This window comes from Symphalangus syndactylus, chromosome 8, assembly GCF_028878055.3.
Source record: "Symphalangus syndactylus isolate Jambi chromosome 8, NHGRI_mSymSyn1-v2.1_pri, whole genome shotgun sequence".
In the NCBI taxonomy this organism is placed as follows: Eukaryota; Metazoa; Chordata; class Mammalia; order Primates; family Hylobatidae; genus Symphalangus; species Symphalangus syndactylus.
The window spans coordinates 106,658,004-106,683,097 of NC_072430.2; the positions used below are offsets into that span (position 1 = coordinate 106,658,004).

The 25,094-nt window shown below is 40.4% G+C and overlaps 1 protein-coding gene and 2 non-coding genes across 6 annotated transcripts in view; all 3 read left to right on the forward strand.

The window, feature by feature from the left end:
- NOP58 (NOP58 ribonucleoprotein) overlaps nt 1–23,249 on the forward strand; it is a 40,010-nt gene extending 16,761 nt beyond the window's left edge. For 3 of the 4 annotated variants that reach the window (XM_055290237.2, XM_063644945.1, XM_063644943.1), the window contains 12 exons: nt 1,483–1,604; nt 4,098–4,234; nt 7,339–7,403; nt 9,996–10,130; nt 10,793–10,938; nt 12,423–12,549; nt 15,265–15,428; nt 16,939–17,073; nt 17,401–17,462; nt 19,783–19,916; nt 22,445–22,584; nt 22,972–23,249. In XM_055290237.2, coding sequence (XP_055146212.1) covers nt 1,483–1,604; nt 4,098–4,234; nt 7,339–7,403; nt 9,996–10,130; nt 10,793–10,938; nt 12,423–12,549; nt 15,265–15,428; nt 16,939–17,073; nt 17,401–17,462; nt 19,783–19,916; nt 22,445–22,584; nt 22,972–23,022 — 1,418 coding nt within the window. In that variant the 3' untranslated portion in view covers nt 23,023–23,249. The remainder of the gene's footprint in view (nt 1–1,482; nt 1,605–4,097; nt 4,235–7,338; nt 7,404–9,995; nt 10,131–10,792; nt 10,939–12,422; nt 12,550–15,264; nt 15,429–16,938; nt 17,074–17,400; nt 17,463–19,782; nt 19,917–22,444; nt 22,585–22,971) is intronic. The other variant, XM_063644944.1, reaches the window with a different exon arrangement.
- Nucleotides 11,000–11,089, forward strand: LOC129489064 (small nucleolar RNA SNORD11B). The gene has a single exon (XR_008659880.1). It is a non-coding gene; the product is annotated as a small nucleolar RNA SNORD11B (small nucleolar RNA).
- On the forward strand, nt 12,697–12,780 carry LOC129489063 (small nucleolar RNA SNORD11). The gene has a single exon (XR_008659879.1). It is a non-coding gene; the product is annotated as a small nucleolar RNA SNORD11 (small nucleolar RNA).
- Nucleotides 23,250–25,094: the final 1,845 nt, after the last annotated feature.

The window sequence follows — 25,094 nt, forward strand, 5'->3', positions numbered from 1 at the left end:
TTTGTGAGATGGAGTTTTGCTCTTGTCGCTTAGGCTGGAGTGCAATGTCACGATATCACTGCAACCTCCACTTTCTGGGTTCAAGCGATTCTCCTACCTCAGCCTCCCGAGTAGCTAGGATTACAGGCATGAGCCACCAGGGCCAGCTAATTTTTGTATTTTTAGTAGAGAGAGTGTTTCGTCATGTTAGCCAGGCTGGTCTCTCGAACTCCTGACCTTAGGTGATCTGCCAGCCTCAGCCTCCCAAAGTGCTGGGATTACAGATTTGAGCCACCGCGCATAGCCCAAGCATACTTTTTTTTTTTTTTTTTTTTTTTTTTGAGACGGAGTCTCGCTCTGTCGCCCAGGCTGGAGTGCAGTGGCGCAATCTCGGCTCACTGCAAGCTCCGCCTCCCGGGTTCACGCCATTCTCCTGCCTCAGCCTCTCCGAGTAGCTGGGACTACAGGCGCCCGCCACCACGCCCGGCTAATTTTTTGTCTTTTTTAGTAGAGACGGGGTTTCACCGTGGTCTCGATCTCCTGACCTTGTGATCCGCCCGCCTCGGCCTCCCAAAGTGCTGGGATTACAAGCGTGAGCCACCGCGCCCGGCCAGCCCAAGCATACTTTTTATGTTTTTTGTTTTTGTTTTTGTTTTGTTGAGACAGGGTCTGTCACCAGGCTGCTGGAGTACAGTGGCATGATCATGACTCACTGCAGCCCCCAGTAGCTGGACTACAGGCACGTGCCACCACACCCAGCTAATTTTTGTATTTTTAGTAGAGACAGGGTTTCGCCATGTTGGCCAGGCTGGTGGTACACACCACAATGCCTGGGTAACCCAAGCATACTTTTACCTCAGTCAAATGTCAGATAAATATCAGAAGAGGTGTTCATGTGGGTCGAGAAAAAGGGAGTATAGGTCTAAGGAAGGGTGAGAATTATAAAGTAGCCAATTTAAAACTTGCCAGAAATACCAGCGGTCTCAAAATAGAATAGGTAGCCTTTGCTACTAAGTTTTACATTGCTGGAGGTGTACAAGCAGAGATACAAGCAAAGATAAGGCCTTCATTCAAACATGCTTATGTTGTGGCAGAACTTTGAAAATGATCACACTCATTCTTACTAGTTTTGATGTGATTTTAGGATATTTCAGGACAGTCTATTTGAAATGACAAAGGAAAGTGAATCTACTTTGTCTTCCCAAAAAGATTGTTTCTAAGATTTCATGATTCTCTCTTGAGTTCATGAGAAGATTCTTATGAGAAGGAAAGAAACCCTGGACCTGATTTTACCCCTGGCTCTGTAGCAAAAATGAGGGTGGGAAGATCAAATGAAATTGTGAAACATGTAACTTATAAAACATGTATCATTTCATTTCAGAAGTAACATTAAATTCAAGCCCTTTGAAAGGCCTATTTTGTTTTTTTAAATGTCAACTAGGACAAGGTCTCAAAGTTAAAAATTTGAGAGTTAATGCTTTTGTTTGTCTTTTTCCTGAAAAGCATTCACAGCTCTGATGGAGGGCAAAATCAATAAGCAGCTGAAAAAAGTTCTGAAGAAAATAGTAAAAGAAGCCCATGAACCGCTGGCAGTAGCTGATGCTAAACTAGGAGGGGTCATAAAGGTAAAGTCACGATTTTTTTGGTCATTCCTGCTAGTCAGATCTCACAGCATACCAACTACAAAGCCTAGCCTTTGCAATAAGTTGCTTATCATAAGTTCTCAATACTTTTTTTTTCTTTTCTCTAAGCTACATGGTAATGGATTTCCCCTAACATCAGCTGAACTGAGCAAATAAGTAATGCCTATTTGTTGTAGAAGATATAGAACAAAAAATGATAAAAATTGGCTTTAACAAATCTGCTACCCATATATAATTTTAATGTCTTATGTATATCATGCCATATTTTTGTCTAGCCAAATTTTTTTTTTTTTCAACAAAAATGGGGTCCTTATATTTTTTAGAAATGTATTTATTAGAAAACTTTAGTAGGGGTGTATTGCTGGAGATGAAATAAAATGTGAGAGTGGAAAGAAAGACTAGGAAAATAGCCTCCCAAATACAGAAAGCAGAACAATTCAGGCCGGGCGTGGTGGCTCACACCTATAATCCCAGCACTTTGGGAGGCCAAGGTAGGAGGATCACGAGGTCAGGAGATCAAGACCATCCTGGCTAACACGGTGAAACCCCATCTCTACTGAAAATACAAAAAATTAGCCGGGCGTGGTGGCAGGCACCTGTAGTCCCAGCTAATAGGGAGTGCGGTGGCGCAGTCTCACAGCTCACTGCAGACTTGACCTCCTGTTCTCAAGCAATCCTCTCTCTTCAGTAGCTGGGACTACAGGCACACGCCACCATGCTGGCTAATTATTTTCTTTTATATTTTATATTATTTTATATTTTGTTTTATGTTATTTACTTTTTTTATTTCATTTCTTTTATTTGAGACAGAGTCTCACTCTGTTGCCCTGGCTGGAGTGCAGTGGCATGAGCTTGGCTCACTGCAACCTCTGCCTCTTGGGTTCAAGGGATTCCCCTGCCTTAGCCTTCTGAGTAGCTGGGATTACAGACGCCCACCAACACGCCCTGGCCTCCCAAAGTGCTAGGATTACAGGCGTGAGCCACCACGCCCAACCTGTATTTTTTTTTTTTTTTTAAGAGAGAGTCTCACTCTGTCACCAGGCTGAAGTGCATTGGCTCAATCTTGGCTCACTGCAACCTCTGCCTCCTGGGTTGAAGTGATTCTCCTGCCTCAGCCTCCCAAGTAGCTGGGACTATAGGTGCCTGCCACCACACCTGGCTAATTTTTGTATTTTTAATAGAGATGGGGTTTCACCATGTTGGCCAAGATGGTCTCGATCTCTTGACCTTGTGATCCACCTGCCTCCGCCTCCCAAAGTGCTGGGATTACAGGTGTGAGCCACCGCGCCCCGCATAACCTGTAATTTTAAGGCCGTGCGCGGTGGCTCACGCTTGTAATCCCAGCACTTTGGGAGGCCGAGGTGGGTGAATCACGAGGTCAGGAGATCGAGACCACGGTGAAACCCCGTCTCTACTAAAAATATAAAAAAAAATTAGCCAGGCGTGGTGGCGGGCGCCTATAGTCCCAGCTACTTGGAGAGGCTGAGGCAGGAGAATGGCGTGAACCCGGGAGGCGGAGCTTGTAGTGAGCCGAGATTGCGCCACTGCACTCCAGCCTGGGTGACAGAGCGAGACTCTGTCTCAAAAAAAAAAAAAAGAGTCTCACTCTGTCACCAGGCTGAAGTGCATTGGCTCAATCTTGGCTCACTGCAACCTCCGCCTCCTGGGTTGAAGTGATTCTCCTGCCTCAGCCTCCCAAGTAGCTGGGACTATAGGCGCCTGCCACCACACCTGGCTAATTTTTGTATTTTTAATAGAGATGGGGTTTCACCATGTTGGCCAAGATGGTCTCGATCTCTTGACCTTGTGATCCACCTGCCTCCACCTCCCAAAGTGCTGGGATTACAGGGGTGAGCCACCACGCCCCGCGTAACCTGTAATTTTAAAAAGAAGTTAAATAACAGGTAGTAAAAGATCTCCTTAAACCAGCTACTTGGTCATATTATATTAATCTTTTTATAGCTTTTAATTTATGTAGCCAAGCTGTCTTCTGGAAGCTTGTATCAGTTTTTACTTCCACCAGTGATACACTCAAGTATTCTACAAACACACTAGAAATTATACTTCTTGTCCAACTGAGAAATGCATATATTTAAATTAGTGCCACTTTAATATTTAAGAAATAATTTCAGGCTGGGCGCGGTGGCTCACGCCTGTAATCCCAGCACTTTGGGAAGCCGAGGCGGGCGGATCACTTGAGGTCAGGAGTTTGAGACCAGCCTGTACAACATGGTAAAACCCCGTCTCTACTAAAAATACAAAATTAGCTGGGCATGGTGGCTCATGCCTGAAATAATACCAGGCCAAGACAGGAGAATCACTTGAACCCGGGAGGCGGATGTTGTAGTGAGCCAAGATTGCGCCACTGCACTCCAGCCTGGGTGACAGAGTGATACTCTGTCTCAAAAAATAATAATAACTTCAGGAAAGTCTTTTTTTTTTTTTTATTTAATATAGATGTTCTTGTTCTTGTAGGAAAAGCTGAATCTCAGTTGTATCCATAGTCCTGTTGTTAATGAACTTATGAGAGGAATTCGTTCACAAATGGATGGATTAATCCCTGGGGTAGAACCACGTGAAATGGCAGCTATGTGTCTTGGATTGGCTCACAGGTGAGAATTACTGGAAAATAAAGTCAACTTACTTTTATTTGATAGGCACTTAACATAGCTGTGTTCTAAGAATGTTACAAATGCTCATTTGAACCACATCAGAACCTTATGAAGAAGATGATAGTAATATCCTCATTTACAGATGAAACTGAAGCCCAAGGTCAATACAGCTAGTAAGCGGTAAAGCCAGGATTTGAACCCAGGCAGTCTGGCTCCATTGTCTGGATTCTTAAAACCTTAAAACCTCATCAAAGGAATTCTCTACTCCTCTGATCTTGGATGCCCTGTTTCTTGGGCTTTCCCTCTTTTATCTCTGCTAAGTCGTGCCACTCCTCCATCTACTTAATATTCCCCCAGATTCTCTCATCTGCTATGGTCTTATGGGATAGGTGTGTATTTGTGTTTTGATTGTTTTACTCAGATTTTTAATAAGGCAAAGAGGACTAGGTGCAGCGGCTCACCCCTGTAATCCTAGCTCTTTGGGAGACCAGGAGTTTGAGACTAGCCTGAGCAACATAGCAAGACATATGTCTCTCTTTTTTTTTGAGACAGATTCTCACTATCGCCCAGACTGGAGTGCAGTGGCGTGATCTCTGCTCAGTGCAGCCCCTGCCTCCCAGGCTCAAGTGATTTCCTTGCCTCAGCCTCCGGTAGCTAGGATTACAAGCATGCACCACTACTGCCCAGCTAATTTTTGTATTTTTAGTAGAGACGGGCTTTCACCATGTTGGCCTGGCTGATCTTGAACTCCTGACCTCAAATGATCCACCCGCCTCGGCCTTCCAAAGTGCTGGGATTATAGGCATGAGCCACCACGCCCGGCCTTTTTTTTTTTTTTTGAGACATGGTCTCACTCTGTCACTCAGGCTGGGGTGCAGTGGTGCGATCTTGGCTCACTGCAACCTTGACATCCTGGACTCAAACAATGCCACCTCAGCCTCCCAAGTAGCTGGGACTACAAGTGTGCACCACCATCCCTGGCTGATTTTTTAACTTTTTGTGGAGATGGAGTTTTGCCATGCTGCCCCACCCCCCAGGCTAGAACTCCCAGGCTCAAGTGATCCACTTGCCTTAGCCTCCCGAAGTGCCGCGACTACAGGTGTGAGCCACCATGCCCAGTCTTCTCCCTATTTTTAATTGCATGTTAACCCTATCATATTTAATTAGAAGTCCCTTAGAATAGGCATTATTGCTATGTTGTGATACATCTGTTCATGAAAAGCGTAATACTCTGGAATTGCACTACAGTTAACAGGGTTGTGAAGAAAATAATGGTAGGTAGTTGCTCAAAACCTGTGCAACTTTGTAATCAGTACTATCAAATAGTAATCCTAATAAAATTATTACCACAGTTCAAAAGACATCTTAAGCTCATATTAAAGAAACACTACAGGCTGGGCACGGTGGCTCACGCCTGTAATCCCAACACTTTGGAAGGCCGAGGCAGGCGGATCACGAGGTCAGGAGATCGAGACCACGGTGAAATCTCGTCTCTACTAAAAATACAAAAAATTAGCCGGGCGTGGTGGTGGGCACCTGTAGTCCCAGCTACTTGGGGAGGCTGAGGCAGGAGAATGGTGTGAACCCAGGAGGCGGAGCTTGCAGTGAGCCGAGCCTGGGTGACAGAGCGAGACTCCGTCTCAAAAAAAAAAAAAAAGAAAAAAGAAACACTACAGGCCGTGTGCGTTAGCTCACGTCTGTAATCCCAGCACTTTGGGAGGCCGAGGCAGGCGAATCATAAGGTCAGGAGATCGAGACCATCCTGGTTAACACAGTGAAACCCCATCTCTACTAAAAATACAAAAAATTAGCCGGGCGTGGTGGCAGTCGCCTGTAGTCCCAGCTACTCGGGAGGCTGAGGCAGGAGAATGCCGTGAACCCGGGAGGTGGAGCTTGCAGTGAGCGGAGATAGTGCCACTGCACTCCAACCAGGGTGACAGAGCAAGACTCCGTCTCAAAACGAAACAAAAAAGAAACACTACAATTTAAAAAGGTCATTTTAAAATTAAAAGGTGGGCATAGATTGAAAGGGTTGAAGCTGCTAAGTTAGAGTTAAGAGCAAAAATGCACAAAGGTCAGGGAGAGCTTTGTAATAAGCATTTTTAAGAGAGAACAAATAGTGAAACTGAGTCAAAAATCCAAACTTAGGTAAATCTGCATTGTGTATAGCAGTGATTCCCTATCAAGGGCAATCAGGTGTCCCTCAGTAGGCATTTGTCGATGTCCATAGACATTTTTGGTTGTCACAATTGGAGGTGAGGTGGGGTCTGCCATGAACATCTAGTGGATAAAAGTTAGGGATACTGCTAAAGGTCCTATAATGCACAGGGCAGCCCCTACAACAAGGAATTAGGCCCAAAATATTAATTGTACTGAGATGAAGAAACGTTTATATACAGACAATAATGTTACTCCACAGCTTTCTGTTTTCAGATGTTAAGAGTCCTGCAAAGTTCTTAACTGGTAGTATAAATCTTAATATGTGCTATAAAAAATTGCATGAACCAATATGGCTTTTTTTTTTTTTTTTTTTGAGACGGAGTCTTGCTCTGTTGCCCAGGCTGGAGTACAGTGGCACGTGATCTCGGCTCACTGCAACCTCTGCCTCCCTAGTTCAAGCGATTCTTCTGCCTCAGCCTCCAGTGTAGCTGAGATTCAGGCGTGCCCCACCATGCCTGGCTAATTTTTGTATTTTTAGTAGAGACAGGGTTTCGCCATGTTGGCCAGGTTGGTCTCGAACTCCTAACAGGTGATCTGCCCACCTCGGCCTCCCAAAGTGCTGGGATTACGGGCGTGAGCCACCACGCCCAGTCCAATACGACTTTTGTATTACACAGCTTATCCTATTTGTCATTCATACATAAACTCATTCATGTTACAGAAATACAGGTCGTAGCAGTATATATAGTTTTTTTTTTTTTAATGTGTATTTTCTGGTCTCATATGGTGCATTTCTACTTAGCTGATTTTTCTTCTTAGAAAAACCAATTACAGCTCTGACTACAGGCCGATTTGAGTAAAAAAAAAAAAAAAACTTTAAGGTGTTAATTTAAATGCTTTTCCTAGATCCTATCTTACTAATTTATTTTCCCCTTTCTTCCCAGCCTGTCTCGATATAGATTGAAATTTAGCGCTGATAAAGTAGACACAATGATTGTTCAGGCAATTTGTAAGTATAGTACATGCAAAGTCCGATTTGTTGCTCTGTCCTTCATGCGTTTTCATACTGTTGAAACTATCTTTTATGATTCTAACTGTTGAGAAAGAGAAAGGAGGCCAGGTGCGGTGGCTCAAGCCTTTAATCCCAGCACTTTGGGAGGCCGAGGCAGGTGGATCACCTGAGGTCAGGAGTTTCAAGACCAGCCTGGCCAACATGACAAAACCCTGTCTTTACTAAAAATACAAAAAAATTAAATGTGTATGATGGCGTGTACCTGTAATCCCAGCTACTCAGGAGGCTGAGGCAGGATAATTGCTTGAACCCAGGAGGCGGAGGTTGACTATTTGGAGATTATATGAATCACAGAATTAACATTACGTTAATTCGTGTTTTTCCATGAAAATGTTAAAAACATAAGTGGAATCTTTGTAGTTGTGTATTCTGCTATGTCATTAAATGGTTTTTAGAAAGCTCAAAAGCTGCCGGGCACGGTGGCTCATGCCTGTAATCCCAGCACTTTGGGAGGCTGAGGCGGGAGGATCACCTGAGGTTGGGAATTCGAGACCAGCCTGACCAACATGGAGAAATCCCATCTCTACTAAAAATACAAAATTAACCAGGCATGGTGGTGCATGCCTGTAATCTCAGCTACTCGGGAGGCTGAGGCAAAAGAATCACTTGAACCCTGGAGGCAGATGTTGTAGTGAGTCGATCGCGCCATTGCACTCCAACCTGGGCAACAAGAGCAAATCTCCATCTCACCAAAAAAAAAAAGCTCAAAATCTTAATCATTTTTCTGTTTTAGAAATGCATTCGGCCGTGGCTCACGCCTGTAATCCCAACACTTTGGGAGGCCGAGGCTGGTGGATAACCTGAGATCAGGAGTTCGAGACCAGGCCGACATGGTGAAACCCGATCTTTAGTAAAAAATACAAAAATTATCTGAACATGATGGTAGGCGCCTGTAATCCCAGCTATTCAGGAGGCTGAGGCAGGAGAATCACTTGAACCTGAGAGGTGGAAGTTGCAGTGGGCCGAGATTGCAGCATTTCACTCTAGCCTGGGCAACATGAGCAACACTCCGTCTCAAAAAAAAACAAAAAGTATTCGGCTGGGTGCAGTGGCTCACACCTGTAATCCTAGCACATTGAGAGGCCGAGGCAGGTGAATTGCCTGAGCTCAGGAATTCGAGAGCAACCTGGCTAACATGGTGAAACCCTGCCTTTACTAAAAATACAAAAAAGTAGCCAGTCGAGGTGGCATATGCCTATAGTCCCAGCCACTTAGGAGGCTGAGGCAGGAGAATCACTTGAACCCAGGAAGCAGAGGTTGCAGTGAGCTGAGATCGTGCCACTGCACTCCATCCTGGGTGATGGAGTTAGACTCTGTCTCCAAAAAAAGAAAAAGAAATGCGTTTAACCAGCAATTCCTTTCCTAGATTTATACCCAAAAGAATTAAAAACAGAACTGAGTCGCTTGTACACCTATGTTCATAACAGTGTTATTTACAAAACCAAACAGTGGAAACAACCCAGATACCTTTTAACAGATGAACGGATAAACTGCGTTGTGGATGCAGCTTGAATGTCCCTAATCTGAAATTCAAAATGCTCTAAAATCTAAAACTTTTTGTGCTACCACACAAATCCACAAGTGGAAAACTCCACACCTGACCACATGTCAAAACTTTGCTTTATGCACAAAATTATTTAAAATATTGTGTAAAATTACCTTCAAGGTTTTGTATATAAGGTATATGTGAAATGTAGATGCATTTCCTATTTAGACTTCGAGTCTCATCCTCAACCTCATACGTGTTTGCAAATACTCTGAAATACTACTGGTCCCAAGCATTTTGGGTAACGTACACCCAGCCACTACACACAGTGGAATGTTAGTCAGCCTTAAAAAGAAATGAAATTCTGATACATATTTCAACATGATAAACCTTGAAAATATGCTAAGTGAAATAGTCACAAAATACTGCATGATTCTACTTATATGAAGTACCTAAAATAAGTGAACTCAGAGACAGAAGTATAGAGATAACTAGAGGTTGGGGGGAAGGTGAGAATGAGTTACTGTTTAATGGGTACAGAATTTTTCAGTTTCTGATGATAAAATTGCTCTGGCAATAGATAGTGGTAATGGTTGCATAACATCATAAGAATACTTAATGCTACTGAATAGTACACTTGAAAATGGTTGAAGTGTTATTTTTTATTATTTTTTTATTTTATTTTTTGCGTCGGAGTCTTGCTCTGTCGCCCATGCTGCAATGCAGTGGCACGATCTCGGCTCTCTACAACCTCCACCTCCTGTGTTCAAATGATTCTAATGCCTCAGCCCTCCAGAGTAGCGGGACTACACGTGTGCACCACCATGCCTGGCTAATTTTTGTATTTTTAGTAGAGATGGGGTTTCAGCATGTTGGCCAGGCTGGTCTCGGACTTCTGACCTCTTGATCTGCCTGTCTGCTGGGATTACAGACATGAGCCACCGCGCCCAGCCTGAAGTGTTAAATTTTATGTTGTGTATATTTTACCACAATAAATCCCTTTAAGTTCCTGGGTTTTTTTGTTTGTTTTTAATCTACTACAGCCTTGTTAGATGACTTGGATAAAGAACTAAACAACTACATTATGCGATGTAGAGAATGGTATGGCTGGCATTTCCCTGAATTAGGAAAAATTATTTCAGATAATTTGACATACTGCAAGTGTTTACAGAAAGTTGGTGAGTAATTGGTTCATCCTTTAAGGCATTGAAAGTAAATGAATTTGATTGCATCCTAAAACATGACATACAGCATTTTGTTAAGCAAGATTCCCAGGGTTTTTGCAATTTCTATGTATTTGGGAAGTGTAGCAATTTAGTGTCTTAAATTTAAGAAACAAAATGAATTTTAACTTAGATTTTGATGGCCTATAACATGACATTGGTACCTAATACTAAATAGCAGTATTGCCATCTGTACTGTTAATATACAGACGAACTTGATTGTTGATTGTTGTTAACGTACAGAGGAACTTGATTGATGGTTTACTTGCCTTACGAATTACTGGCCCCAGCTTCAGTATAAAATTGTCTGTGACATTATTATTAGTCCTGTCTTTTTAAAATTTTTGCCACTTATATTCTGTAATAAGTGTTGTGGCATATTTTGTCCTCTTTTTACTCTGATTGTTTTTTGGAGGAAGGCAGTGGGAAGACTTTTAATGTCTAAACTCAAACCCTTAAATGAGGAAAACTGTTATACTAGGTCAAACGTCTTCATTTTTTTTTTGTTTTGTTTAGGCATTCTTTTCATTGGCTTTCTACTTTTTCTTTTGACTGTTTGCTGGATTTTATATAATTTGTTGAGTGATTCTCCCTCATCCTCTGCAAACATTCCATAGGCGATAGGAAGAACTATGCCTCTGCCAAACTCTCTGAGTTGCTGCCAGAAGAAGTTGAAGCAGAAGTGAAAGCAGCTGCAGAGATATCAATGGGAACAGAGGTTTCAGAAGAAGATATTTGCAATATTCTGCATCTTTGCACCCAGGTAAATTTTACTCCTGGAGAATCTAGTTGTGGTGTTACCAGCTCTATAGTACTAATTTTTCTGATGGCAATGATGATTTTTACACTTACTGTTGTTCACCTGATAACATAAATATGAGGGTGTTCAGTCACTACCTCATCAGATGCCATCATGATTTGTATACTTAAAAGGGGAAAATACATATTAAAAGGAAGTAATTTACAATCATTGTCTAAATAATGAATTAACCAAAAATCAATTAAGATGGCAGAGAAGGCCAGGCGCATTGGCTCATACCTGTAATCCCCACACTTTGGAAGGCCGAGTCGGGGATTCACCTGAGGTCAGGAGTTCGAGACCAGCCTGACCAATATGATGAAACCCCATCTCTACTAAAAATGCAAAAGTTAGCTCTGTGTGGTGGCGTACACCTGTAATCCCAGCTACTCGGGAGGCTGAGACAGGAGAATCGCTTGAACCAGGGAGGCGGAGGTTGCAGTGAGTCAAGATGGCGCCATTGCATCCAGCCTGGGCAACAAGAGCAAACTCCATCTCAAAAAAAAAAAAAAAAAAAAAGATGGCAGACAATTATGGATTGAGCTTTTTAATTCTGAGTTTTAGGTCTATATCTTGTGATTTTTTTTCTTTCAGATTTGAAGATAGCCATATAGGAATTAAAAAGAGCATGATACAAATGTTTATTGCTTAGAATCTTTTTTTTTTTTTTGGAGACAGAGTCTCGCCCTGTAGCCCAGGCTGGAGTGCAGTGGCATGTTCTTAGGCTCACTGCTACCTCCGCCTCCCAGGTCCCAGTTCAAGCGGTTCTCCTGCCTCAGCCTCCCGAGTAGCTGGGATTACAGGCACGTGCCACCATGCCCAGCTAATTTTTGTATTTTTCGTAGAGACAAGGTTTCACCGTGTTGGCCAGGATGGTCTTGAATTCCTGACCTCGTGATCCACCCGCCTCGACCTCCCAAAGTGCTGGAATTACAGGTGTGAGTCACTGTGCCTGGGCTGCTTAGAATCTTTTAAAAATACAGTTAGGTTGACTAAGATTTTCAGGCAGTGGACTAAGTGGTTTACATACATTACATAATGAAGTCCTCACTACAGCCATTTTATAGAAAACTGATGTTAGGATCACGAGGTCAAGAGATCGAGACCATCCTGGCCAACATGGTGAAACCCTGTCTCTACTAAAAATACAAAAGATTAGCTGGGCCGTGGTGGCGGGCACGCCGGTAGTCCCAGCTACTACAGAGGCTGAGGCAGGAGAATCACTTGAGCCCGGGAGGCGGAGATTGCAGTGTGCTGAGATTGCGCCACTGCACTCCAGCCTGGGAAAAAAAAAAGAAAAGAAAACTGATGTTAGGCATAGGTGATATACCCAGTACCCAGGGTTGTGTAGCTGCTCTGTCATAATTGAGGGCTCCAGTGTTTTAGACAGGAATTTTTACTGTTTTTACTCATATGATATTTATGACTTACTTTATTCCTTATACCAGGTGATTGAAATCTCTGAATATCGAACCCAGCTCTATGAATATCTACAAAATCGAATGATGGCCATTGCACCCAATGTTACAGTCATGGTTGGGGAATTAGTTGGAGCACGGCTTATTGCTCATGCAGGTGATGGTTTTAATGTAATTTATAAATATGAGTGTTTGAAGTATTTTCTGGTTAGGATTTTGTTTACATCTTTAAACCACCGCTATTAAAGAAATTTTAGCTAATAACACAAAAGTAGATGGTATGTGGGAGATCACTAAGGGCCAAGTGTTCAATGATGATTTCTATTTGTTTGCCTGATTTCCTTTTGGATAATGAAGGCATCTTTAGTCACTACCTCTTCTGAGACACTTGTGGTCCATTGTTAGAAGTTTGTTAGGGTTAATTAGAACAATCAGATGAATGCAGGAGGATAAAACAGTTAATATTTTCATAATAAAAACTCACTAGACCTAGATTTGAATACAGTTTTAAGAAATCACTGTAGAGGATTTGTGCCCTCGATTGATTACCTTAGTTTCACTATTGAGTGTGCAGATGTAATATATTTGACTTTCAAAAATATTTTCAACAACTGATTTATAATAAAACTTTGTATATGTGTATGGCAGTATTATAAGGATGATATGCCATAATTAAAATGCTATGTAATTGAATACCTACAAGTACAATGAAGTACTGATTCATCATTTTTATGTTACTTGGAGACATTGTTATAATCCATCAAAAAAGATCTTATATATCATCTGCATCAGAGTGTTTAAAATGGCATAACTCCTTTTTTGTTTGTTTGAGACAGAGTTTCACTCTTGCACTGGCTGGAGTGCAGTGGTTCACTGCGACCTCCGCCTCCCAGGTTCAAGCAGTTCTCCTGCCTCAGCCTCCCAAGTTGCTGGGATTACAGGCGTGCGCTGCCACCATGCCTGGCTAATTTTTAAATCTTTAGTTCAGACAGGGTTTTTGTCACGTTGGCCAGGCTGGTCTGAAACTCCTGACCTCAGGTGATCTGCCCACCTCAGCCTCCCAACGTGTTGGGATTACAGGCGTGAGCCACTGCGCCCAGCCTGGCGTAACTCCTTTAGCTGCATCATTAATCAAAGGTTTCATTCAAGTGCCCTCAGCTATAAGATCAGATGATTTCATTGTCTCCACCCATTTTCATAGGTATAGCTAAACTTGTAGCAGTAAGCAATGGCAGGGGTTAATAGAAGTATGTATTTGTTGGCCAGGCTTGGTGGCTCACGCCTAATAATCCCAACACTTTGAGAAGCTGAGGTGGGTGGATCACCTGAGGTCAGGAGTTCGAGACCAGCCTGGCCAACATGGTAAAACCCCATCTCTATTAATAACACAAAAATTACCCAACCTTGGTGGCATGAGCCTGTAATCCCAGCTACTCGGGAGGCTGAGACAGGAGAATCGTTTGAACCCGGGAGGTGGAGGTTGCAGTGAGCCAAGATTGTGACATTGCACTCCAGCCTGGGTGACGAGCGAAACTCCATCTCAAAAAAAAAAAAAATTGAACTATGTATTTGTTAAACTTTTAAAACTATGTCTAGTGCTTAAGTTCATAGCATTAATATTGAGTCTGTTTTCTGACAGGAAATATTCTATACAGCATATCCAACTAAGCAGCATGTTGATAACAATAGTCCCCAGCTATTTATGGGGATATAGTCTAAGCTCCCCTCTCCAAGGATGTTTGAAATAGAGGATAGTACTGAATCCTATACTGTATATGCTGTTTTTTCCTAAACATACATATCTATAATAAAGCTTAATTTATAAATTAGGTACAGTAGGATATCAACAACAGTCATAATAGAACAGTTATAACACTATGCCAACGGGGCCGGGTGCGGTGGCTCACGCCTGTAATCCCAGCACTTTGGGAAGCCGAGGAGGGTGGATCACGAGGTCAGGAGTTCAAGATCAGACTGGCCAAGATGGTGAAACCCCATCTCTACTAAAAATACAAAAAAAAAATTAGCTGGGTGTGGTGGTGGGTGCCTGTAATCCCAGCTACCTGGAGGCTGAGGCAGAGAATTGCTTAAACCCGGGAGGCGGAGGATGCAATGAGCCAAGATCGCGCCACTGCACTCCAGCCTGCGCGACAGAGCGAAACTCTATCTCCAAAAAAAAAAGCATAACTATTTTTGTGCATTGGTTACTTGAATATAAGCACTGCAGTACTGCACAACGGAGAGGACTACGAAAGTGACTAATGGGTAGATAGGGATGATTCATGTCCTGGGGGGAGCTGAGTGGGATAGCAAGAGATTTAAAACTTAGGAACTATTTATTTCTGGAATTTCCTTTTTAATATTTTCAGACTGCAGTTAACCACAGGTAATTGAAACCACACAAAGTGAAACCACAGGTAGGGGACTATTAATAGATACTTCTAGGAATATCTCTTCCTAATAAATGTGTTTGTAGGCTTTTTCATATCTAAAGCAATAGAACATTTGATACTCACAATCTCAGAAAGCAGGGACCTCATTAGTGTTCGTGTATGTGACATTTATGTCACTTCTGTAGTATACTAATGGAATTTAGAATAGCACTGCCATCTCTCAGGTGAATAGAAACATTGAACTTAATAAGCTTAACCTTCAGTTTGTCCTAGGCATTCATTGCAAACCTGCTTGTGCTAATGAAGGAATTACAAATGAAACATCAAGATTTTTAGGGAATTCCGGATTATAGAATTCTATATTATATGTGATTTTTATTTATTATTGTGGCTATAATAATTCTATAGGTCTTTTGTTCTAGTACGTGGAACATTCATATATTTGGAGGTGCATTCTTTGTAACTTTTTTCTTTTGTAGGTTCTCTTTTAAATTTGGCCAAGCATGCAGCTTCTACCGTTCAGATTCTTGGAGCAGAAAAGGCACTTTTCAGAGCCCTCAAATCTAGACGGGATACCCCTAAGTACGGTCTCATTTATCATGCTTCACTTGTAGGCCAGACGAGTCCCAAACACAAAGGAAAGGTGTGTTGTAGGATTTTGCTTTGTTTTTGAGGTTGGACTTTTTCATTTTTTACAACCCATTTTTCTTCTACTCTGTAGTACACATTAAATCTTCTATTGTCTCTTTCTTGTTAAATAGAGAATGATGAGTTATTTAAAAAGCACTTTGTACACTGAAAGATAAGGTTAGAAGAAACTGTTATTGGTTGAATTAAAGCCAGTTTCTTCCATTGTGTTAGTATTTTTTTTTTCCCCTAGAATCTCCCTGTGGTTGGCACACTGAAAATATTATCTCTGGCAGTAAAAAAAAAATCTAGCATTTACGAATCATAAAAAATAGCATATGCATTATGCTAAAACACTTTGACAGAATTCACTAAACCTTTTTTTTTTTTTTTTTGAGATGGAGTCCCGCTGTGTCGCCAGGCTAGAGCACAGTGGCTTGATCTCAGCTCACTGCAACCTCCAGCTCCCTGGTTCAAGCGATTGTTCTGCCTCAGCCTTCTGAGTAGCTGGGATTACATGCACGCGCCACCACACCCGGCTAATTTTTGTATTTTTAGTAGAGATGGGTTTCACCGTGTTGGCCAGGCTGGTCTCAAACTCCTGACCTCCTGATCCACCCACCTCGGCTTCCCAGAGTGCTGGGATTACAGGTGTGAGCACCCGTGCCCGCCCTAAATCTTTAGTAGCCTTATGAGATGTAGGTATCTCTATTTTACAGATGATGAAACTGAGGCTTAGACAAGTTAACTACTTTCAGTGTTTTTGGAAGATGTGTCATTTAACAGAACTAAACTGAAAATTGATAAAATTTAGAGCAGAGTGGTGAAGGAAAATAAAGGGTTCAAGAACATAAAATGTTAATTAGGTGGAAAAAGAACCAACGGTTTTTTTTTTTTTTTTTTTGAAATGGAGTCTGTCGCCCAGGCTGGAGTGCAGTGGCGCCATCCCGGCTCACTGCAAGCTCCGCCTCCTAGGTTGACGCCATTCTCCGGCCTCGGCCTCCCATGTAGCTGGGACTACAGTGGCCCGCCACCATGCCCAGCTAATTTTTTGTATTTTTAGTAGAGACGGGGTTTCACCGTGTTAGCCAGGATGGTCTCGATCTCCTGACATCGTGATCCACCTGCCTCGGCCTCCCAAAGTACTGGGATTACAGGCATGAGCCACCGCGCCTGGCCAGAACCCACACGTATTTAAGATTGTTATGAGGAAAAAGATGCACTTGTTTTCAGTGACCTCAAGGCACAGCACTAATGTCACTGAGTAGAAACTAAAGTTTAAAAATATTTTTTAAAAAAAACCTAGTTTGGGCTAATATTTGACATGAATTGCTGTAAAATCTTTTCAGCCACAGAAGTGTTGGTGGTGATATATGGCCATTAGATTGTGGCAAAGGTTGAAATACAATGGATGATTTGAATTGTATGATTCATAATAGTTTTATAACTCCTGATTTTAAAACATCCAAGTTATTGAGGATTTTACATCTGAACATGGAATATAGTTCTTCATGTTTTTCTATTAGATTTCTCGAATGCTGGCAGCCAAAACTGTTTTGGCTATCCGTTATGATGCTTTTGGTGAGGATTCAAGTTCTGCAATGGGAGTTGAGAACAGAGCCAAATTAGAGGCCAGGTTGAGAACTTTGGAAGACAGAGGGGTAAGAACACATCATGCCTATTCCAGAAGTATTACTTGTCAAAAGTTAATAAACTGAGTAAATTTATTAACTTCATCTGCTAAACAGTTTTATGATACTTATTAGTATGTCTAAAGTATTCTTTTTGGGCCTGCTGTTAACAATTGCTATTATTTACCAAGAATTGATGTATCCAACTGCATTTGCCATTAGGATATGCTATTCAAAATAACAAAACAAAAAATAGCAGAAATCGCTGTTTGCTGGCCCACTGATTCTCTATAGACTGTATAGTGTATTATAAAGAGATTATAACTTAGAATTGTATTTGTGATTTTTCCTTCTTAGATAAGAAAAATAAGTGGAACAGGAAAGGCATTAGCAAAAACAGAAAAATATGAACACAAAAGGTGAGTACATTTAAGTGAGGATGGGGTGAATAGTTTTTTTAAATGTTAATTATTGACAGTAATTTTTTATTGTAAACTTCACCTTGATGTGCCCATATTTTTTTCAGATTTATTTGACAAAAATTGTGTATGTTTATTGTGTACATGTTGTCTTGGAAAATGTGCACATTGAGGAATGATTAAGTCAAGCTCATTAACATTCATTGTCTTATGTACTTTTTTTGTGGTGAGGACACCTTAAAATCTACTTAGCAGTTTTCAAGAATATAATACATTGTTAGCTGTAGTTAACCATGTTGTGCACCCCTAATTTTTTTCCATGCCATTTAGTTTTCCGCATTAACTTCTACTAGTTTTCATTCATATACATATTTAATTTATTCATTTCCAGATACTGATAGTAAATTTTTTTAATCTAAAGTTCCTCTATAATATGTTCTTTATCAAAAAGTTCACTCAGCCGGGCACAGTGGCTCATGCCTTTAATCCCAGCACTTTGGGAGGCTTAGGCAGGCAGATCACCTGAGGTCAGGAGCTCAACACAGGCCTGGCCAACATGATGAAACCCCATCTCTACTAAAAATACAAAAAATTAACTGGGTGTGGCGGCGGGTGCCTGGCTGAGGCAGGAGAATTGCTTGAAACCCAGGAGGCGGAGGGTGCAGTGAGCTGAGATCACACCCTTGCACTCCAGCCTGGGCAATAGGAGCAAAACTCTGTCTCAAAAAAAGTTCGTTCAGAGTTAATCCCTACAGAAACCTATTCTGTAAAAAGTATAAAGACAGAAAACAAGTCTAAAAATGCCTGAGGTATGATAAAGCATTCAAACTTAACTATCAGATTAACAAAAGATTTATATGTGGAGGGGTATTTGAGTTATTATTTGAGGCAATGTTCAATGCTGGTGAGGTTGTGATGATGGAGGTAGAATGTGGTATAGCTATTCTAGGATGCCATTTCACAGTATGTATCAAGATTCTTCAAAATGTTCCTAGTCGTTAACCCAATAAATTAAACTTTCAGGAGTCATAATTCTTCAAGTTTTTTTTTGTTTTTTTGTTTTTTTTTTTGAGACAGAGTCTCTCTCTGTTGCCGGGCTGGAGTGCAGTGGCACGATCCCGGCTCACTGCAACCTCTGACTCCCCGGTTCAAGTTACTCTCCTGCCTCAGCCTCCTGAGTAGCTAGGATTACAGGCATACACCACCACATCCAGCTAATTTTTGTATTTTTAGTAGAGTCGGGGTTTCATCATGTTGGCCAGGATGGTCTCGATCTCCTGACCTCGTGATCCGCCCGTCTCGGCCTCCCAAAGTGCTGGGATTACAGGCGTGAGCCACAGCACCTGGCCTCCTTCAAGAATTTTAATAGTAAAATCTTACAGTATAAGTGGATGAGGAGAGTAATATATAGAACAGTACCGATTATAAATACATATTTAAGTATAATTTAGTGTTTTCTGGAGAGAAATCAAATGTGTTTCTGTGGGCATTCACATTTTCTTTTTTGTGAATTTTCCAAGCTTTCTATAATAGCTATACATTCTGCAGTATTTACAGTCTATAACTTATCTCTAGTTGACAAACATGGGTCTTTGTTTCTTAAATTATAAATGTCTTTAACCTATAAAAATTAAATAGTCATGCAGTTTACAAGTCTGCTTAAAAAACAGAACATTTTTTAGCTTGTTTTGAACCAATTTTTTTAATGTTCCTGTGCAATTAGTGCTTTTTACTTTAAACATACGCGCTTAAAGCATCAGTTCACATTTTAGGCACTCATTTCAGTATTTTCTTTCTGCTTACATTAGAACAAAAGCAAATGTTGGGTTCTAAGGAATCTTTTCCATGTGTATGTATTTGTATCTTTTCTTGTTCTTGTGATCTTATGATGAAGACTTCTATACTAAGCTTGGTTTAGATTTTTTGTTTTTTTGGGTTTTTTTTGTTTTTTCATTGCGCAGTGTTCTGAAAGTTGGATTGGTTCAGTTTTCACTTTCTAGTTAGGTGTGAAGACATTTTCTCCTTTCATTTCCCCCATGCTGATTGAGTGTTTTCCTGTACCATAGTAACTACATTGATTACTAAATCAGAATTCATTTAGCTCACCACTTCTCTTGAATGTGATTGACCTACTTGAAAAATATTAATACCTTTAACTTTTGGAAACTATTAGTCTTCATAAACTACCCTAAAGCCACTAAAATGAAACAACATTGTGTGCTTATGTAAGTATTATCTAATGGCATTTTCTTTATCTCTTGAGAATTATTTCAATTCCAGATACTTGTAGAGATTTTCTAAAACTTTTTGGGTCTTTCAGTGAAGTGAAGACTTACGATCCTTCTGGTGACTCCACACTTCCAACCTGTTCTAAAAAACGCAAAATAGAACAGGTAGATAAAGATGATGAAATTACTGAAAAAAAAGCCAAAAAAGCCAAGATTAAAGTTAAAGGTTAGTTTGAATTTGTTTTTAACACAACTTATACTCATTTCTCTAGAACTGTGGATTTTGTGAGTCTTAAAAGTACGTGCCATCGCACTTTATTATAAAACTGCTCATTGAACGCTAATGGTGTTTTAATAATGCCATTATGTTCTCTGGGAATATTTATGATATCATTAAATTTATCAGACTTCACAGAGGAAATGTGAGAAGTTTGGTCAAATTAGGTATTTTACTAAGAGTTCCAAAACTTCAGTTTCTCCTACGTGAACTATTTTGAGAATTAAGAGAAAAAAGGAATGTGTTTTCTAAATTGGTTGTTGAAAATTTTTTGTTTTATAGTTAAGAATGAATATAGAATTGATGGAACAGTGATTTTCTTCATTGTTTCTCTTACACGGAGTGGACTAGAAGGAATACATACTGGTAGCCTGCTGTCATAGTTACAATATCTAATAGGTGCTCACCAGTTAACTAGGCTGTCTTGTGAAGTTGATAAGCAGACGCCTCATTATTAGTTACACCTGGGTTTATTGAACACCTACTAGCAAGTCTAGCAAAAGAGTAAAGCATTAACACAATGATTGCTTTAACTTGGTTTCTAAGTAGCTTAGTGGTCAAAAGTGTATGATCTACAAATGTCGATAGTATACTTGATAGAGAAAACAAACAATTCATTTAACTTTTATGCTTCTTTTTATTGAAAAGTAAGGAGATCCCTAAACGTAGCATTTGAGGCAGCAAACTCTGTCCTTTGTATCCTCAATTGTGTATCCAATAAGCTTTTCCAATTTATTTGTCAATTTTTCATCCCACAATTTCCCCCCCCCAAGAGAGTCTTTCTCTGTCACCCAGGCTGGAGTGCAGTGGCACAATCTGGGCTCACTACAACCTCTGCCTCCCAGGTTCAAGCAAGTTTCCTGCCTTAGCCTCTTGAGTAGCTGTGATTACAGGCACGCACCACCACGCCCAGCTAATTTTTTTATTTTTAGTAGAGACAGGGTTTCACCATGTTGGCCAGCCTGGTCTCAAACTCCTGACCTTGTGATCCACCCACTTCGGCCTCCCAAAGTGCTGGGATTACAGGCGTGAGCCACCACGCCCAGTCCTCCCCCATTTTCTATGTGACAATTCCAGTTGCTTTGGCCATCAACCTTGACTTTTTTCTCATAACTCAATCTAGTCTGACAGCAAATCCTCTCAGTTCCACTTGAAAGTATGTGGTGGCCACAGTGGAACCACCACTAGCTTTTTAAATCTAAATTTGTTCCAGCCATACTGGCCTGCTTGCTATTTCCTGAACCTATTATCATCCACTTATCCCACCTGCCCTCCAACACGCCTTATGACTTAAGCATCTGCTCTACTGTACCTGGACGATTTTCCCTCAAGATACATGTATCATTCATTCACTCCCTCACCTCTTTTAGATGTTTGCCGACCATTCTGCCTAAAATGGCCATATATACTGCCCTTTTCCAACATTCCCCTTCCTGCTTTATTTTTATTCTTACCACTTTAATATCTATTATGTAATGTATCATTTATGTCTCTCCACTCTGCCACTAAAATAAAAAAGATTCATAGGGAAATGAATATTTTTGCCTCTTGTGCCTTGCTCGAATTGTTTAGTACAGAGTCTGGCATGAATATTATTTGGTCACTGAATTGCTGAATTTCTCTCTCTCTTTTTTTTTTCTTTTTTTTTTTTTTTTTTTTTGTGAGACAGAGTCTCCCTTTGTTGCCCAGGCTGAAGTGCAGTGGCATAATCTTGGCTGACTGCAGCCTCCACCTCCTGGGTTCAAGCGAGTCTCCTGCATCAGCCTCCTGAGTAACTGGGATTACAGGCATGCGCCACCACGCCCGGCTAACTTTTTTGTATTTTTATTAGAGACAGGATTTCACCATGTTGGCCAGGCTGGTCTTGATCTCCTGACCTCAAGTGATCCTCCCGCCTCAGCCTCCCAACGTGCTGAGATTACAGGCGTGAGCCACTGCAGCCAGCTGGTCACTGAATGTCTAATAATAGCTATGTGTTGAGTCCTTATTGTAATGTGTGCTAAGCGTTATACTTAGTGCTTTCTATGCATCATCTTTTTAAATCTCAGTAACAATCCAGTAAGATAAGACATTCTTAAGTTTTATAGATATGGAGTTTTACCAAGGGTAAATACAATTTTTCAGGGCTGCAGCAGGTAGATTAAACCCAGGCCTTCTGACTTCAGAGTGGAAGCTCTTAACCATTTCTAATATAATTGACTCTCTTCCCAATAATGATTGGAGATCAGATGACCTTTGTTTTAATCCTGATTTTTATACATGACTTCATGATCGTGAGAAAATTGCTCTGAGCTCTATCTATATCATTCGTTAAAGTTAGTGGTAGGCCTTGGAGGACCTTCCCAATTATAAAATAAACAAAACAAACTGGGTAGTTGATGAGAGTGACAGAAAAAAACTAGGACTCATACATTTTTGGAAGGAGTGAGATCTGATACAGTGTTAATTTGTTGTGCCTTTACACTTACCCTATTCAGTTGAAGAAGAGGAAGAAGAAGAAAAAGTGGCAGAAGAAGAAGAAACATCTGTGAAGAAGAAGAAGAAAAAGGGTAAAAAGAAACACATTAAGGAAGAACCACTTTCTGAGGAAGAACCATGTACCAGCACAGCAATTGCTGTATGTTTGTTTTTAATTATCGGCGTTCACTTGGAGGGGCCAGTTCTCCACATTTCATTCTATTTTCTATATCAGAAATGAGCAAGCATTTTAAAAAATGGTTTTCATTGATGGGGAGGTAAAAGTGAAATGGCTTTGTTGTATTTATATTATAAAAGGCCATTTTACAAATCTAGAATTTATTACTAAAAATCAAGTTTGCATTGAGGGGAAGAGTATGATTTGCTGAAGCTTACTTTTATAGGTGGGTTTTTCATATTTTCAATTTTAATCTTTTCCCTAAATTTGTTTTCAAGGGAAACATTGATTTTGCATTTTATAAAGAAAAGTGATTACTCACCCATACAGTTACAGCTCTTTCAAAGCATTCTTGTTGGCTATTTTCAGAGTCCAGAGAAAAAGAAGAAAAAGAAAAAAAAGAGAGATAACGAGGATTAACAGAAAGGAATTACGATTATATCACCCGGACACATCATGCTTAAGATTCAACTGGGAGCATACCAGGGATGCTGTCTATAACGTAATCAAGGGAAGGTTCAGTAAAACAAAGTGATTTATCATCTATAACTTCAAACCTATTTATGTCTTGACATCAGCTCTGCTAACCTTATGTCATCATTTCTTAGAGTCTTTGATATACAAATAAAATTTTCTTTGTATTTTAAGACAATTTTGTGATCTCTTTATATCTTAGGTAGAGAATCTTTGGCTCTTTCTATAGTTTGCCATGTGATGATTATTGTTTTGATAATTACAACTGAAAAGTGAGAGTTGTTTTGAAATTTAATCTTTTGGAAGGCAGTGATTAAGTGGACCAATTCAAGACCCCACTCTAGTGTGTTTCTTTTGCCTTTTTGGACTACTTTTTATTTTCCACCTATAATCTTTCTACCTCTCTTTATTTAAATAAAGATTTGTTTCTTATTCAAATTTTAAAATTAGGTGAGCAAAACTTTTCAGTTCAAAAGGGTGGGAGACAGTATCCCTCCCTTTACTGTTTGCAATTCTAAAAGGCATACCAAAATAATTCTTAAAACCCTGATTTTTTTTTAAAGTAGTCAACCTGAAGTGACTTTTTTAAAGGTTGTACAAAGTGATCATAAAGGAGAATAGAGAAAAAATAAGAAAAAAAAAGTGCATTGGGAATGAGGTATAAAGTAGGACAATAGAATGGCAAAGAGAAACCTTTATTTCTGGGTGGTAGTGTTGAATATGCAAACAGAAGCCTGGTAGACCACCTTATAGTCATGACAGTCATGAGTTTTACAGCACTGTTATGTATTGCCAGTTTGTGTATGTCATAGACATCATACTAAAGCCCAATTCAGTAAAAGCTGTTGGTGGATGGAAACTAGAATGACTATGGCTTTTGAGTTCCACCTCTGCTTTTCAAGTCAACAGCCCCTCTTTGGTTTCCTCATTTGTAAATCACAGATAATGGTCAATTTTACCTCTCCCAACTGGTTTGTAGAAAATGAAATGACATAAACTTTCAGAGATGTTAGTTACTAGGCTTCAAATTTAATTTGCTTGAAGTAAATGTTGATAAAATACATGCAGCCATCCCTAGACAAAATTACATAATAAAGCTGGTTATCTTGTTCCCAGGAGAACATTGTCATTTTTGCATCACCCACTTGTACTGCAGATACATTCCTAATTTAGGACAAAACAGACTTAGTTTATGACCGACTTTTGATGAAAATGGCCTAACCACCTACCCAGCTATATAGTCAAAAGGTTTACATGCAAAACAAGATAGGTTTTTGAGAAACCTAAATAATAAACTAGTTATTTGAAGAGTCTTCTGCAGGCCCAGAGAAAGCATAGTTAAATCATACAGTAACCACCTCTCATAAGGGCTGAAGGTTTAACTATTTAAAAAACTAACCAAAAGGTAGGTTTTTGTTCTACTTGGTACTTACTATTGAAGCACTTCTAATGAAGAGCCTTGTGAACTTAGTTTGAAATTGGAAACTCGGGTGAATTTTATATGCCTGGTTTTGATTAGTAAATTTGAAGAATTTCTGTGGCTGCACCACAAAACTCTGCTGAAAACCTACTGATTCTCTATTTCTCTTCAGAAATGTAAATTTCTATCTTCCAGTGTAAACTCCTGTATCTGTCCATTGCCTTCTGGCTCCTCAGCACGATTACAAGGCCCTTGAGTGAGCTGTCCTCTCTCTTCCAACTTCGGCGCTCTGTTCCTGGGCTCTTTTAGAAAAGATTTATTTGCTGCCCGTGAAGGGTTCTCTGATCCATCTGTTGCTTCTCTGTGGCCATTTTCAGACTTGGCTCAGGCTCATCCTTTATCCCAGCTGTACCCCTTAGGATAACGTGGAGTGGGCCAAATGTCTCAAACCCTAACTAGTGTGCATAGGAATTATCTAGAGACCTTGCTTGATAAAATGCAAATCTGGTGCTCTATTAGTGCCACCAGAGCAAAATAAATAAATAAATAAATAAAATGCAGGTCTGGGTTGGAGCCCAAGATTTCCTCATTTTTCACA